This window comes from Notamacropus eugenii, chromosome 3, assembly GCF_028372415.1.
Source record: "Notamacropus eugenii isolate mMacEug1 chromosome 3, mMacEug1.pri_v2, whole genome shotgun sequence".
Lineage (NCBI taxonomy): Eukaryota > Metazoa > Chordata > Mammalia > Diprotodontia > Macropodidae > Notamacropus > Notamacropus eugenii.
In genome coordinates, this window is record NC_092874.1 from 5,864,080 (window position 1) to 5,877,709 (window position 13,630).

Sequence of the window (13,630 nt, forward strand, 5' to 3'; positions counted from 1 at the left end):
GACTGGTCTTTGGAGCCTTTTCAACCCCAGGATCTTCCAGAGCTCATGGTCTGCTAGCAGAGCCTCCAAGAGCTCAGGGTTACTTCTGTGACTCTATGACATGCCAGGGGAGAACTTCAGGGAAGTTGGTAGTAGATCACTTTGAAAAATTTCACCTTGAGGATAAGGTCCATGGATCACATACAGACTCTTCTTGGGGACCAAGACTTACCTGTTTGACAATGGAATCCTCCCCAAGAAGCAAGACAATGGCACACACTAGGGCCAATACATTCTCCCCCGTTCTGACATTCTGGCAGGCAGATTGCTATAATCAGAGGTCAAATACAAAGGTTACTAATCAATAGGAGAAGGGAAAGGGCAAGCTTTCCTGCTGGATGCCTCAATCAATCAGTCAGTCCCCGCTTATTTAATGGTAGACACTGTGCCGAGTACAAAGACGGGAAAAGATGACCTCTGCCGTTAAGGAGTGCACACACTACCAGGAAGAGAACATGCAAACATCAAGCACAAACAGAACGTGTACAGAGTAGAGCGAAATGCTGGCAAGCTGGAGCAGGGGTGTGGGGATCATTATCAGCTTGCCAAGCCACCCACAGCAGAACCACTCCATGAGGGCCAGGGCTGGCCCCCTTTAGGCTCCACTCTGGAGAGATTGATGCACTTCCAGGGGAGAAGGCATGTGGCTCACCATTTCTGGTAAAGGTACTGGAAAATAAAGGCTCAGGAAGGATTGATAGTTTGTTCCTCATTCTTGGAATAAGGGTGTTTAAAAAGTACAAGGATTTGGTGCAATTCAGTAAGTTCTGTGTGCACTAGATTAAGATGAGGAGAAAATGCCCCTTTTGGTTCATGGAGTCCCCAAAGAGCCCCTCTTACGTGAGCTGCATCTTCTCCCTCGCCACCCAGATGGACAGGAGCAGATATTGGGCCGCACGCACCTGCCTCCATTCATGCATGAAGGGTCACAGATGCCTGAAGGCAAAAGTGAGGGTCACCAGTGACAGGCGCCTCACCCAAAGACTTCTCTCCCTTCACCTCCTGGTTTGCCCAGCCCTAGCTTACTTTTCTGGCATCTCCGTCCAGTGTACCCCTCGGGGCAGGAGCAGACATTATTTCTCATGCAGTGGCCACCGTTTTTGCAGGGAGGATTGCAGATCGCTAAAGGAGACAACAGAAGATGAGCAGATGGTGATCATGTTCATCATCTGCCACCCCAAGGCCCAGGAACCCTTCCTGAAGCGGACGCAGCAGCCAGAAGTGTCCTGGGCATAGACTAGCTGCACCACCATGGACTAGTCACTTCACCCCCTTCCTCAGCTTCCCCATCTCTATAATGGACACACTGGCCTCTCTGGTCTCTCAGTCACAGGGACAGCTTGAGGCTCCAATGAGCAGATGCAAAGAAGAGCCTAGAAATGTCGGCTATTGTCCTTAGAAAGCAGGGAGCTGTCTCCATTGTCTTACTCCAAAGAGAGAAAATGTGGTTTATGTACAGAGTAGAGAGCACACCCTCCTCAGTCCATGTGGATTCTTTAACCCTATTCTCCAGAGAAAATTGTACAGGAGGAAGCCCTTTTTCTGAACTCAATGAAAGAGCATTCTTTTCACTCAGTTGATTTTGACTCATTTCTCCAATTAAATAAGATCATTTGGAATTCTAATCCCATGTAAGGGTCAGATTCCTAACTCAGACCAGTATGTGGCAATGGGCTGCTTAGAGGCAGCTATCGTAAAAAGAGCCACTAGAAGTTCCAATTTTTAAAACAACTCATGATGGGAAATTCACTCAAAATTTACATTCCTATGTAGAGAACTCTACATGGGTACCTTGAGACTAAGAACCCAGTTTTTAATTAAATTTCATCCATCATTTAAAAGCTCCCTTTTCAATGTTACAGCTCTTTCACCATGAAAGTGGAAATTTTCAGTATTGAATAATGCAGCAGAAGTCAGTTAAATGAAAAAAATTGTGAACATTAGCTACTTGCAGATTCATCCCACCACAGCAGTCCATGGTGGCTGTAAAGGGAATCCCAGCATCTCAGGATGTTGTGTCAAGGGCCTTAATGGAGCATAGGCTGGACCATTAGGGATGAGGAAAATTAAATTCAGCGTGTCATCACCAGAATGTCAGAAATCCTCACATCCAGCCCAGGTGATGCCCCTTCTAACAGTGATTGGTCAGATTATTTCTTGGATTTGAACCTAACTTGTTTTATACTTTAAAAAAAGAGAAAAAATGGAGAGTTAAGAATTACCATTCTGACACCTCAAACCAAAGAATCCAGGTGGGCAGAGGCAGGTATTTGGCTTATGGCAGGAACCACCATTGAGGCAAACTGGATCACACAAAGCTGGAAACAGCAGGAGAGAAAGACAGAGTCAAAGTTCTATCACAGAAAAACATAAAAAGGCAAAAGAAAGCTGAATGGATGTATCTAACAGTGGATAATGGAATACTTCATTTTTTACTGCAAGTAAAGCCCATAACTGATCATTAATTCAACTTTACTGAACATAAAAGGCAACAAATGAAATAACCAGATAATGGTATAGGAAGTTTGCTCATTAATTTTATAGATAACACTATCCTAGGAACTTGGAGGACAGGATTAGAATTCCAAATGACCTTGTTTAATTGGAGAAAGGAGCGGAAAGGAACAGAATGAAATTCAGCAGGGAGATGACCAGGGTATTACAAAGATAACTGAAATATAGAGTGGAATCCCATGTCTGCAGTTAATAGATGTCACGGGGCCCCAGTGGTCCTTAAATTGAACATAAGCCAATAAGGTGGCACTGCAATCAGGGAAAAACGATCCCCTGAGGTGTGGAGAGAATCACATCGCTGAAGGGCTGCATGCACAGGCCCACTAAATTCCATGCGGAGCAAGCCACGTTCCACTGTGAAATCTGAAATTTAAGGAGGCCATAGAAAATGTAGAGAGAGTAAAGACGAGTGTCACAGATGCACGGGAGTATAAATAAGACCTAGGAAAACCATGATGGGAACCTGGGGAAATCTAGACTTTACAACAGACAATTCAAAGAGCCTTAAAGACTAAGCATGGTTATGCATAAAAGAGACCAAAGTATCTCATGTCTGCTAATGAAGAGGGTGGCTAGATGGATCAGTGAATAGAGCCCCAGGCCTGGGGTCAGGAAGACTCCTCTTCCTGAGTTCAAATCTGGCCTCAGGTACCGACTAGCTGGATGGCCCTGGACAACTCATTTAGCGTGTTTGACTCTGTTTCTTCATCTACAAAAGGAGCTGGAGGAGGAAATAGCAAACCTCTCTGGTATTTCTGCCAAGAAAAGCCCAAATGGGGTCACAGAGAGGTGGACATGACTGAAAAATGAGTGATGAAACAATCCAAGGGGAAAGATCGATACGGCATTGTGGAGGATTCAGGAGAGACAGAAGCGGGACTTTGCCAGTGATTGGAGGGGTCCAGTGGGCACGAGATTCCTCATCTGCACGTCTTGGCTTCAGGTCCTCGACTGACGCAATTTCACACACGTTTGGAGAACGCTTCTGTCTCTTCTTATTTTCACACACACAAACACACATGCACATGCAAGCACACACGTACACTCATACATGTGCACACACACATGCATATGCATACACTGTCTAGTCTTGAGCTCTCTCTTCTCTTTCTCTCTGGGTGGGCTCTGACCACCACAGCTGCTGTCACTTCTTCTAGAATGGGGTCATTCAAGTCCTGACCATTTTGAAAGGGAAGAGAAAAAGAGGCTGGCAGATGAGTTGGACATGATCTGCAAGCAGGAGGCTCAGCCTCAGTCTCTGATCATGGCCCTAGCACCACAGGGAATGGATTCCTTTTTACCAGAAGACCTCGCTTTACCTGTGGCACAGCTAGGGCCGAACCATCCCTGCTGACACTGGCAGATGTCTGGAGTGAGGCACTGCCCTCCATGTTCACAATGCCTGCCACAGACCACTGGGAAGAGAAGAAAGTGAGAAAGGGGAAGTGGTTACAGCCGTGAAAGCAGCCTGATTTTGGAGGTCTGTGCTGCATTCTAGGAAGAGTCAACATTCATGCTACTGAAGGATTCTGAAAGCCCCCTCCTATGCAGCTTTGGTGCCCCAGACACTCACTTCTCCAGCGTCACTGGACATGGTCAGCCCACTTTGCCCTTTGAGCTCTTTTGTTGGAAGTCTGGAGAAAGCCGCAACAACCATTGGGCACTCTCAGACTCCATCCAACCAGGAGCTCCTTGAGGGCAGGAGCTTTTCTTTGTACCCCTTGTGCTTAGCATAGTTCCTGGCATACAGTAGGTGCTTAATCAATGCCAGGTAGCTGACTTTGGGATGAGTGTGTCCTTAAATCATAGGCTACTAAACACAAATTGGGAAGGTTTTCCATTCAGAATTGCTCTTCTCCAAAGGGGATCAAGGGAAGGGACAAGAGGATGCCAAATTCCCCTTGTTCCCTGCTGGTGATAAGAGTGGTAGAAACAATCCTCAGGTCTGAGGTCTCAGGTGGTCATTGACTTGCAACATCAAATAGAAAAATCTCCCACTTTACTCTGAATTATCAATAACGTAGAGGGACAATTCATCATGCAACAGTTCTCCAGGAGGCCACTCACTTGTCTCACACCTTGGTCCTACAAAGCCATAGGGACATGTGCAGAGATTTCGAGTCGAACACGTCCCACCATGCTGGCAAGGTGGGTTGCATTGGGCTGTAGGCAGAGATGGTATTTACTATGAAATCAGTTGTAACAGGGATTTTTTTCAGCTTTTTTTTTTTTTTTTGATGCAAGACCCATAATGACCTTCTCTCAGCAGTGTAATAGAACTGATGGTCATGGAGCAGGACAATGTCTGAGGGAAGAGAAGCGCCCGTTGTGGGAAAGGAAAGGCAGGAACTCAGTGACCCCACATAGACCTAGACCGTACCTTCTTCACAGCTGACTCCCCCAAGGCCTGGAAGACACTGGCAGATCCCAGGCTTGACGCATTTCCCATTGTTCTTACAGCTGGGGTGACACAGAGCTGAGTTAAGAGAGGTAAGGCTTTAGAAAGGTGAGTGCTCCCTCCCCACGAGTCCGCCAAGATCGCCATGCCCTGAACTTACCAGTGTGGCAGCTGGCACCGGAAAAGCCAGCTTTGCATCTGCAGATGTTGGGCTTCACGCACTCCATGCTCCTGCCGCAGGGGTGCCTGCAGATGGCTGAGGAGAGAAGGAAAGAGGATGTGGCAGAAAATACATGGCTCTCAGGTCTGAAGAGGCAGGCAAAGAGGCCTGGAGCTGGCATTTCTGAGTTGAGGGACTTTGGGTAAACTACGTCCCCTTTCTGAGTCTCACTTTTCCTCACAGTCAGCAGAGGCTTTGACCCATGAATGCCCTGTAGGAGCTCTATCCCTAGACTCAGACACTGTGTTGGTGAGTCCCATTTAATCGCTTTTCCTTTACAAGGAGGAAATCAGAGAGGGGGAGCAGAGTATCACCCAGTGACTGCTATCAAAAGTGAAAAGCACTCTTTTAAAAAAGTAGGTCTCTTCTCTGCTGGTACAGCAGAGTGAGGGCTGGATTGGGGGTCTGAAACCAGTCTCAGCCATTAGCTGCCTCTGTCACCCACTTCTCTGGCTGCACAAAAGGTGGGGGTGGATGAGATGACTGTTGAGGTCAACACAGGCACCTCTGGTCTTTGTGTGAGTGCTCTGACTGAGCCTTGAAATCCAGAAGCTGTGGTTAGGGGCCCTCTGGGGATGGCCAGTCCTGGTGAGATTTTCCAAGGGGTTATGAGGCCATGACTGGGGTGGTCTGGGTCTTCTCAATGACTCTGGGTTCCCTGACCACCGAAGATTAGCCCAGAGAGAACACACACATTTAGGCTGGATTTCCTTTCTTAGAGAAAAGCAAAAAAGTGGTTGCTTCTGGGTGTTGAGGGCATCTAGGAGCACCACACCAAACTGGACCAGCCTTGAATGCTCCCAGTCTTGAGGTCAAGTTGTCTGAGAACAACCAGTAGAACAAAGCATGTCCCCCACATTAGCAAAGGCCATGAATCAGGAGTGACACTCACTGAGTCCAAAGGGTCAGTGGGGGGTGGGTCATAGGGACCACCAGCAAGAAAGCCTGAGCTGGCATGGGAGGAGAGGGGAAGTAACAGCAGCTAGCTTATGTATGCCATGCTAAGGGCTGCTGGCACTTTACACAGATCTTGTCATTTGAATTCTGTAAAGAAGTGACCACTAGCCTAGTGTCAGAAGTAGGAGACAGTGGGCTGAAGTCGAAATGGGAGAGACCTGGTACCAGTTGGAAGGGGAACTCCAACCACATCCTTAGCCCTTCCCAGCTGTAGAAACTTCTGGAAAAGCACCTTCTCCCCTGTAAAAAGGGGATGCCCATCCCCTCAAGAGCCTGCTCCCTAGGGATCTGGGATGCACCCTGTGTGAAGGCCAGCTCCGGCCATCACTGAGGAGAAGGGGAATGTGCTGTTGTGCTCCAGATGTGCTCCAGACACAAGCACGATCTTCTGAATTCCTGCAACCCTCCCATGGCTCCTCCCCTGCACAGACTCAGCAGGTGCTTAAGAAGGTGGAAGGAATGGAGAGTGGAAGTGTGGAGCTCAGTGATGGCCCAGCCTACCTTTGCACTTTGCCCCATCTCCATAGTAGCCAAAGGGACAGCGGCCACAGCGAAAGCTTCCGTCCAGGGCTGATGCACAGGGTACACCCGGGAAGCAAGGGGAGTCAGCACAGGTGAGCGACTTAGCCATTCCAGGACTGGTGGGACTCCAGTCCTTTTTAAGCTTTGCTGGTGGTGTGAACACTGTGCTGGGACCAGCCCCCCCCCAGCTCCTTGCTGAGGCTGCTTGAGGTCCAGGAGGCTCCAGACTGTGTCTGCACCGGACTAGTCCCAATCAGGGAAGGGTCTGGGCTGGTTCTCGAAAAGCGGTCATCCTCAGCCTGCCCTCTCCTCAGATCTAAGCTGCTGCTGACCTTCAGGTTGGGTTCCACAGCTGTGGTCCTAGGGAGCTGGGCAGCTGTCAGAGTCATGAAGGACTTATGCAGGGACACCCTGGGAGGGTGGCTATTCATGGCCATGGATTCTTCAGTAGATGGAGGAAGGGGAGGAAAGCTGGTGACACCGAGCACCCAGGGCTGCTCAGAGGACCGTGGCTGAAATGCTAGATCTAAAATAACACCAACAAGAACAACCCACTGGTAAGTCTTGGTGGACATCTACCATGCCAAGCACTTAACATTCATTTCCTCAATCCAGCACTTTAGGAGTCCTGTTATTTAAGGAAACCTGGAATTTTCAAAAGCCTTTGAAGATGGCCAAGTTCTTTACAGCCATCTCACCTGCACCTCCCAAGAACACTTGGATGGAGGAGCTGAAGGCATAGTACTCCCATTTTACAGAGGCGCAAACTGAGGCTTGCTGAAAGTGACGTTCTTACACCAAAATACCTGATACTTCCTCCACAATTTCCCAGGTTGTGCTGATGAAGACAGATTGAACCCCTTACAGTTAGGTGAGTCAAGTCAATAAAGCACTTATTAAGCACCTACTACGAGTCAGGAACTGTGCTAGGCACTGGGAGTTGACAAATGAGCTAAGGTCTAGAATACACTTTGCAAACAATAAGGCCCTATGGAAATAGCATCACCATCATCCTCCCGTTTTTCAGAATTGTCACAGCTAAAAAAACCCCATCCCCCTGCAGCCCTACTGACAATGAAGCTCAAGGCACCAGCAAAGCTGGTCTGCCAGCCACTGACCCCCATGCTCCCCCTGCTCTCTTCCATGGTAGCTACTGTACTGGAAGAGCCTGGAGCCCCTGGGGCCCCTCCAGCCCACTGCAAGTCCATCCATGGAGGTGGGCAATCAGGCCAAAAAACATGAGCCCCTCCCTCAAAGTCCATCTACTCTCTTGGGGGAGAAAAAAAAACACAGGAAAAGATGGCATAAGAGTTAATAACCGTATAAAATATCAGGTGAGGAGGATGGAGAGTTGACTGGGGAAAGCAGCAGAGGGCAGAGAACAAGGCCACTTCTAGATGGGTGGGCAGTGTCAAGACTGGGAGTGCCCAACCAGTGACAGGTAGAGAGAAAGCAGCAGCAGCCACCGCCACCACATTCCTACACTTCTCAAGCACTTTGCTGAGTGCTCTACAAATAGGGTCTCATTTTACCCTCAGCACCCCTGGGAAGAGTGTGGTATTACTCCCAGGATGCCCGGAGCCTTCCCTGGTCCAGGTGTTCAATGCCTACAGAGCCCAAAGGAGGGAATTCTACAGAGGGACCCTCTGGGCCCATCCAGGGAGGATGGCTCTAATTCTGAAGGGAAGGATTCTCAAAGTTCTCCCCCTTGGGACATCTCTGGCTTCTTGCTGTTTTCATTGCTTATGCATTATTTTAGGGGATGGGTCCTGAAGTTAGGTGCAGACTCCAAGAGTCAGGATGAACTAAGGAGGCAGCGTGCTGCGGTTCAGGGAGAGGGGAACGTTCATCAAGCACTTTAGAGGAGTAAATGACCTCAGGGGAAATGTACTCTGGGTGGCAGAGCGTGTGTGGCTGTGTGCATGCATGTGGTTGGGGGTGGGGAACAGGGAGAAGGGATAGAACATTCCTGCTTCTCCTTCAGAGACTCCACCTGCTTGTGGTTTATTGGGAAAGCCGTACAGCCCCTCATCCTTGGTCCTGGGACCAGGTAACACCGGGTACCCAAAGCTGAGAGGGGGGGGCAAGCAGAGTGGCTCATAATGGAAGGCGTGCGGGGCAGTGAACCTGGAGGGCTTGGAGTTGGCAGTTCCTTACATCTGGGTGTCTGGGCAAGCTCCTGGCCTTGTCTGTAAGCCCAGAGGGTGGGCTAGCTGATATCTAAGGAGAGTCCCTGGAAGCTCCGGATCCCTTTGCAGATGGAGAAAGGAGGAAGACAAAGAGGTCAAGTCGTTGCCCAGGGCCACAGGGGTAAAAGGAAGAGACACTAGTTCAGAGCAGCCCCCAGACCCCAAGCCCAGCCTTCCTTCCCCTGACTGGGGCCAAATCCCACCTTGCACTTAATGACTTTGGCTTTGGACGAATGACTGGATCCTCCAAGCCTCAGTTTCCTCGTATATACGGAATGCCATTGGCCTCCTGCCTCCCAGGGTGCAGTGAGGGAAGCCCTCTGCCCATCTTAGGCTCCTTAGAAATGGGTAAAGACCCGTCTTTTAGGTTTTCTATGGAAACCCCAAACCAAGTTTTTTTGGTGGACCACTGCCCTCTGGTGGCCGTTGGGGGCGCCCTGAGACTAAGCTTGGTTTTACAGGTTTAAAGACACGGAGCTTGCACAGTGTCCACTTATGCCTCTATCACAGCCGGGTCTGCTTTAAACCCCTGCCTGGGGTCATGGTGAGGCCAGGCCCAAGTGGTTCTGTCCTGTTCGTTGTGAGGGGTGTATGTGTGTGCATGTACACGTATGTGTGCCTGTTTGTGGGCGCATGTGTGTAGAGTGTGTGCACGTGTGTATGCGTGGGGTGTGCATGTATTGTATGTATATGCATGTGTCTCAATGTGTGTACACATGTTTGTATGTTTGTGTGTAGAGTGTGTGCATGCGTGTATGTGGGGTGTGTATGTATATGCATGTGTGTATGTGTTTGCATGTTTGTGTGTGAGTGTGTGCACGAGTGTGTTGTGTGCATGTGTGTGTGCATGTGTGCATGCATTGTGCATTTTCACTCAAGGGCTCTCCATTGCCAACGTGGCCCACTAAGCCTCACTGCTCCATCACACCTCCCCACCTGGCCACCTTACTGTTTCCCTGTGGAGCACACGAGGCTTGGTTCACTGCAGACTCTCCTCACCAAGAAGCCCTCACTAAGCAGCCCAGCCATGTCGGGCAGCTTCCTGACTGTTACCCCCAGACGTGATCCATGGATGCCTTGGCCAGACACAAAGTCTTTGCCCACACCCTCGGGGTGGGGGGGGGCACAAGGCAGTGCTAGGCTTTGTTTTTGGCTCAGTGAATGGCTCCAGGTTGATAGAAATGCTCCTCCAGGAACAAGGAAATTTGCCATGATTTTGCAGAAAACTTGGTTTTTGGAGTCAAGTCCTAAGTGACTTGGATAAAATGCCAGAGTTTTCATTTCAAGGGCCATGCCCCCTGCCTGGTGGCCACAGGGCTCTGCAGACTACTGGCCAGATGTTTAAGAGGGGGGAGCGGGTACAGCCCCTGCCCAGTGACACCTGCGGGCTTCAGGTGGGAGACCCCAAAACAGCCCTGGGTCATCCTGGGACAGAGGATGATCCACCTTTGACTTGCTGATCCACCTTCCTCCCTCTGGAGTCACCCAAAATGGTTACTGGCATGGGATCCATTCATCCACTGAGCCAGGGTCTAAGGGGAGCCACCAGCAATTCTAGAAAATAGATATTCCAGGCTTTCACGTCTTCTCAGAAAAAAAGGAAGCTTTTGGAATAGAATGCAGAAAGCGTGCTACAACTGAGGTCCCGGGTTCGAACAGTCTCTAGTATACTAAAGGTACCTAATAAATGCTTGTTTGTGTGACAACAGACCCATCCCTCCCCTCTCTGGGCCTCGGTTCTCCCCTCTGTAAAATGGGGCCATTGGACTAGCTGAGCGCCCAGGTCCCTCGTAGCCGTGTCTCTGTAACACTACGACTTCCAAACTATTCCTGCTCAGAGTCTTTAAAATCACCTCAGATCTCCCCATTCTTTGCTCAGCCCATCACATCTCAGTAAGCAGCAAGGACTCGAGTTCCAATCCAGTCTCATTCCACTAACTGGGTCACTTCACTGCTGCCTGCCTCAGTTTCCTCATCTGTGAAATGGGGATAATAACAGCCCCCAGCTCCAGCGGTTGTGAGGATCCTCTGGAATTATTCTTGTAAGGGCCTGGCACTGCTAGGCACTTAATAAGTGAGGGCTTCCTTTCCCTCAGAAGAGAGAACTCAAGGCATGTCCCCAGAGCGAAGCATTGCGTCCCACCCAGGGTTCCCTCTTCCCATGGTGGGGGGGAGCTGCCTTCTGGGTGGCCGCAGCCCAGGCTCACAGGCACCAGGAACATCCTCAGTGAACTGAAAACAAACCTCACTGGCTTCACCTTCTTCCCTGTGCTTTCCTGTCTCGTCTCCCTCCTGGGGAACCTTGCCCAGCCCTCCTTGGGCTTCCTTCTCTTCAGAGGTCTTGGGGACTCTGGCGTGGGGAGTTGGCTCACTCATAAACGTGTCACCTGTAGGGAACACATTGGTCATGGCTCACAGGCCTGTGCAGCACAAATTCAGTTCAATTCAGTTCAGTCCCAATCATGGGCAAGGTACTGCCTGAGACCACCCAGACCCTCTGCTCAGGACCCTGCAATCCCCTGGGGGAAGGATACCCCCACATACACAGATGGGTCTGACACCAAGTAGAACACCTGGCTCTGGCCATACAAACGGAAGATTCTGAGTTTCCAGGTGGTCCCTGGCACAAGTGTTTCTCCAGATGGAAGGGGCAACTAGTGGAGTCTGAGGGCCCTTCAAACTCATGATCTCCAGAAATCCAGTCACATTTTATCTGAGGGCATCCCTCCTGTCCCCGCAAGCCTGGACCACACTGAATTAGGAAGACAGGGGTTCAGATCCTGACTCTGACGCCTAGACTGCGTGACTCTGGGGAGGTCACTGAACCTTTCCTGAGCTCCAGGTTTCTCATCTAGAGCAGGGGATGATAACAGCACTTCCCAAAGATACACGAACATGTTTGGCTTTTCAACATCCTTTATTTTACCCCTGGGCACAGTGGGCCTAGAAAGGCCCGGGATCTGGGAAAGCCCAATGCAAGTGGGAGGGGGCACAGCAGAGATTGAGACGTTCTTGCCACCCCTGCCCCTGCCTACAGACACCCTGTGGTCTCCCAGCATGGAGGGGAAAGGCCACTCAGAGCTGAAGACAGTGTCACATGAGGGCAGAGGATGAGGAGAACACTGGGCCAATTATTGATTAAATGACAGCACATGGCTGGATGAACAGGGGGGCAGGAGGAGAGCAGAGAACCAGGAGGCCGGAGCCACGGGGTCAGGCACAGGGGGGAGCAGTGAAAGAGAAGACTGGACATGTGAATGGGGCCATATCACAGGGGGCTTTGAAGGCCGTGCTAAGGAGCACTTTGGCTTCCACGTGCAGGCGATGCATGCCCTTGGGCACGTCACAGTCCTGACGCGAGCACCATCAGGACTCCCATCACCACCTTGTGTTTCTGGGCAGTGCTGATCATCATCGTTCTGTGTAATTAAATATCGTTTAAAAGATAACAAAACCCCACTACCTCACTCAATGAGAAAGAGCTCATGGGAACAAATTTTCAAACAAAGTGGCTTCTGAGAGATTGGCACACATTCGACAGTGCTCTAAAATCCACAAAACTCTGACCTGTTGTCTGGGCTGAGTCTACCCCAGACCTACAGGGCAAGTGCGGCTGGTGTCATTGTTCTCATTTTACAGATGAGGAAGCAGGCTGAGAAAGCCCGCGGTCACACAGAGAATGCTGTCGGGTCTTCCTGAATCCCTGACCAATACCACTATGACACTCTGCCTCTCCATGGAGCAGAGCCAACCTCAGAGAACAGTCGGCTAGCTGAACGGGTACCTGCCATAACTGCGCCCGTGGGCGAGCAGCGTTCTGACAGAGTTTACCTTGGCATGCCTCTCGCTCTCTGAGACACTGCACACAGTGGTAGGAACCCAAAACGTTGATGCAGCGTCCTCTGGGCAGGCAAGGGTTGGATTTGCATTCGTCCACATCTTCCTGGCAATTTGTTCCTGCGTGGAAACATTGAAGGTGAAGGGACCAAGCTCTGAGAAGCAGGATATGGGTTGTCCTCCCAGCATCCTCTGGTGGCTAATCACCCTCCACCTGAGGGTGTATTTATGGGCAGGTGTGTTACCACCTTCCATTAGAGTGGAAACCCAGTGAGAGCATGGACTGTCTCCTTTTTGATCTCTAGCCTTAGCCCAGGGCCTAGCACATGGGAAGCGCATCCCCTTAGGTAATACCTGAGGAATGAATCGTCCTATTTTCATCACTAATCCCCTCTTCTATGTGGTGAACGAGCAGGACCTGCTGCTTCTCTCCAGGAACACAGCTCTGGGTTCTTCTGGACCGTCACCAAGATGTGTGCACATAGCCTCTGCTTGGAAGCCTGTAGCAGAGGGCGCGCTCCATCCTGGGATGGGGCTCACTAGCCATCCAGACCATGAAGCCTAACTCTCCCTGCTCGGGGTTCTGACTTTGGGATCTCTCTTTCAAGGGGTCACCCTTCAAATACGTGAAGGGAGCTCTCTTTGCCCCCTCCATGCCCCTTCCTTCCTCAGTCTTCAACATCAGCCCCTATGTGGTTTAATTAACGGCCATGCTTTAAAGATGCAGCATCACCATCTGTCTTGCTGCCACTGCCCCTGGGCCCTTCTGTCTCACTTGTAACAGAAACCTCCAATATGCTCTGTCCCCCGAGAATAGTAACAAGAGCCAGTGTCCTGACAGCATTGTGAGGTATGAACAAGCATTCTATGTGTGACCTCATGTCCACCCCCTCCACCTTCTAGGGATGATCATGCCCATCTCACAGCTGGAAGGATTGAGGGAGAGAGAACGTG

The 13,630-nt window shown here is 50.3% G+C and overlaps 1 protein-coding gene across 1 annotated transcript in view; it reads right to left on the bottom strand.

Moving 5' to 3' along the window:
* Nucleotides 1-13,630, bottom strand: part of VWDE (von Willebrand factor D and EGF domains) — a 44,325-nt gene that overhangs the window by 3,389 nt on the left and 27,306 nt on the right. The window contains 14 exon segments of the mRNA XM_072650320.1: nt 212-307; nt 880-975; nt 1,066-1,161; nt 2,262-2,357; nt 3,873-3,968; nt 4,621-4,716; nt 4,934-5,029; nt 5,112-5,207; nt 6,630-6,795; nt 6,797-7,176; nt 11,098-11,226; nt 12,671-12,796; nt 13,031-13,131; nt 13,452-13,476. Of these exon segments, the coding sequence (XP_072506421.1) occupies nt 212-307; nt 880-975; nt 1,066-1,161; nt 2,262-2,357; nt 3,873-3,968; nt 4,621-4,716; nt 4,934-5,029; nt 5,112-5,207; nt 6,630-6,795; nt 6,797-7,176; nt 11,098-11,226; nt 12,671-12,796; nt 13,031-13,131; nt 13,452-13,476 (1,695 nt within the window).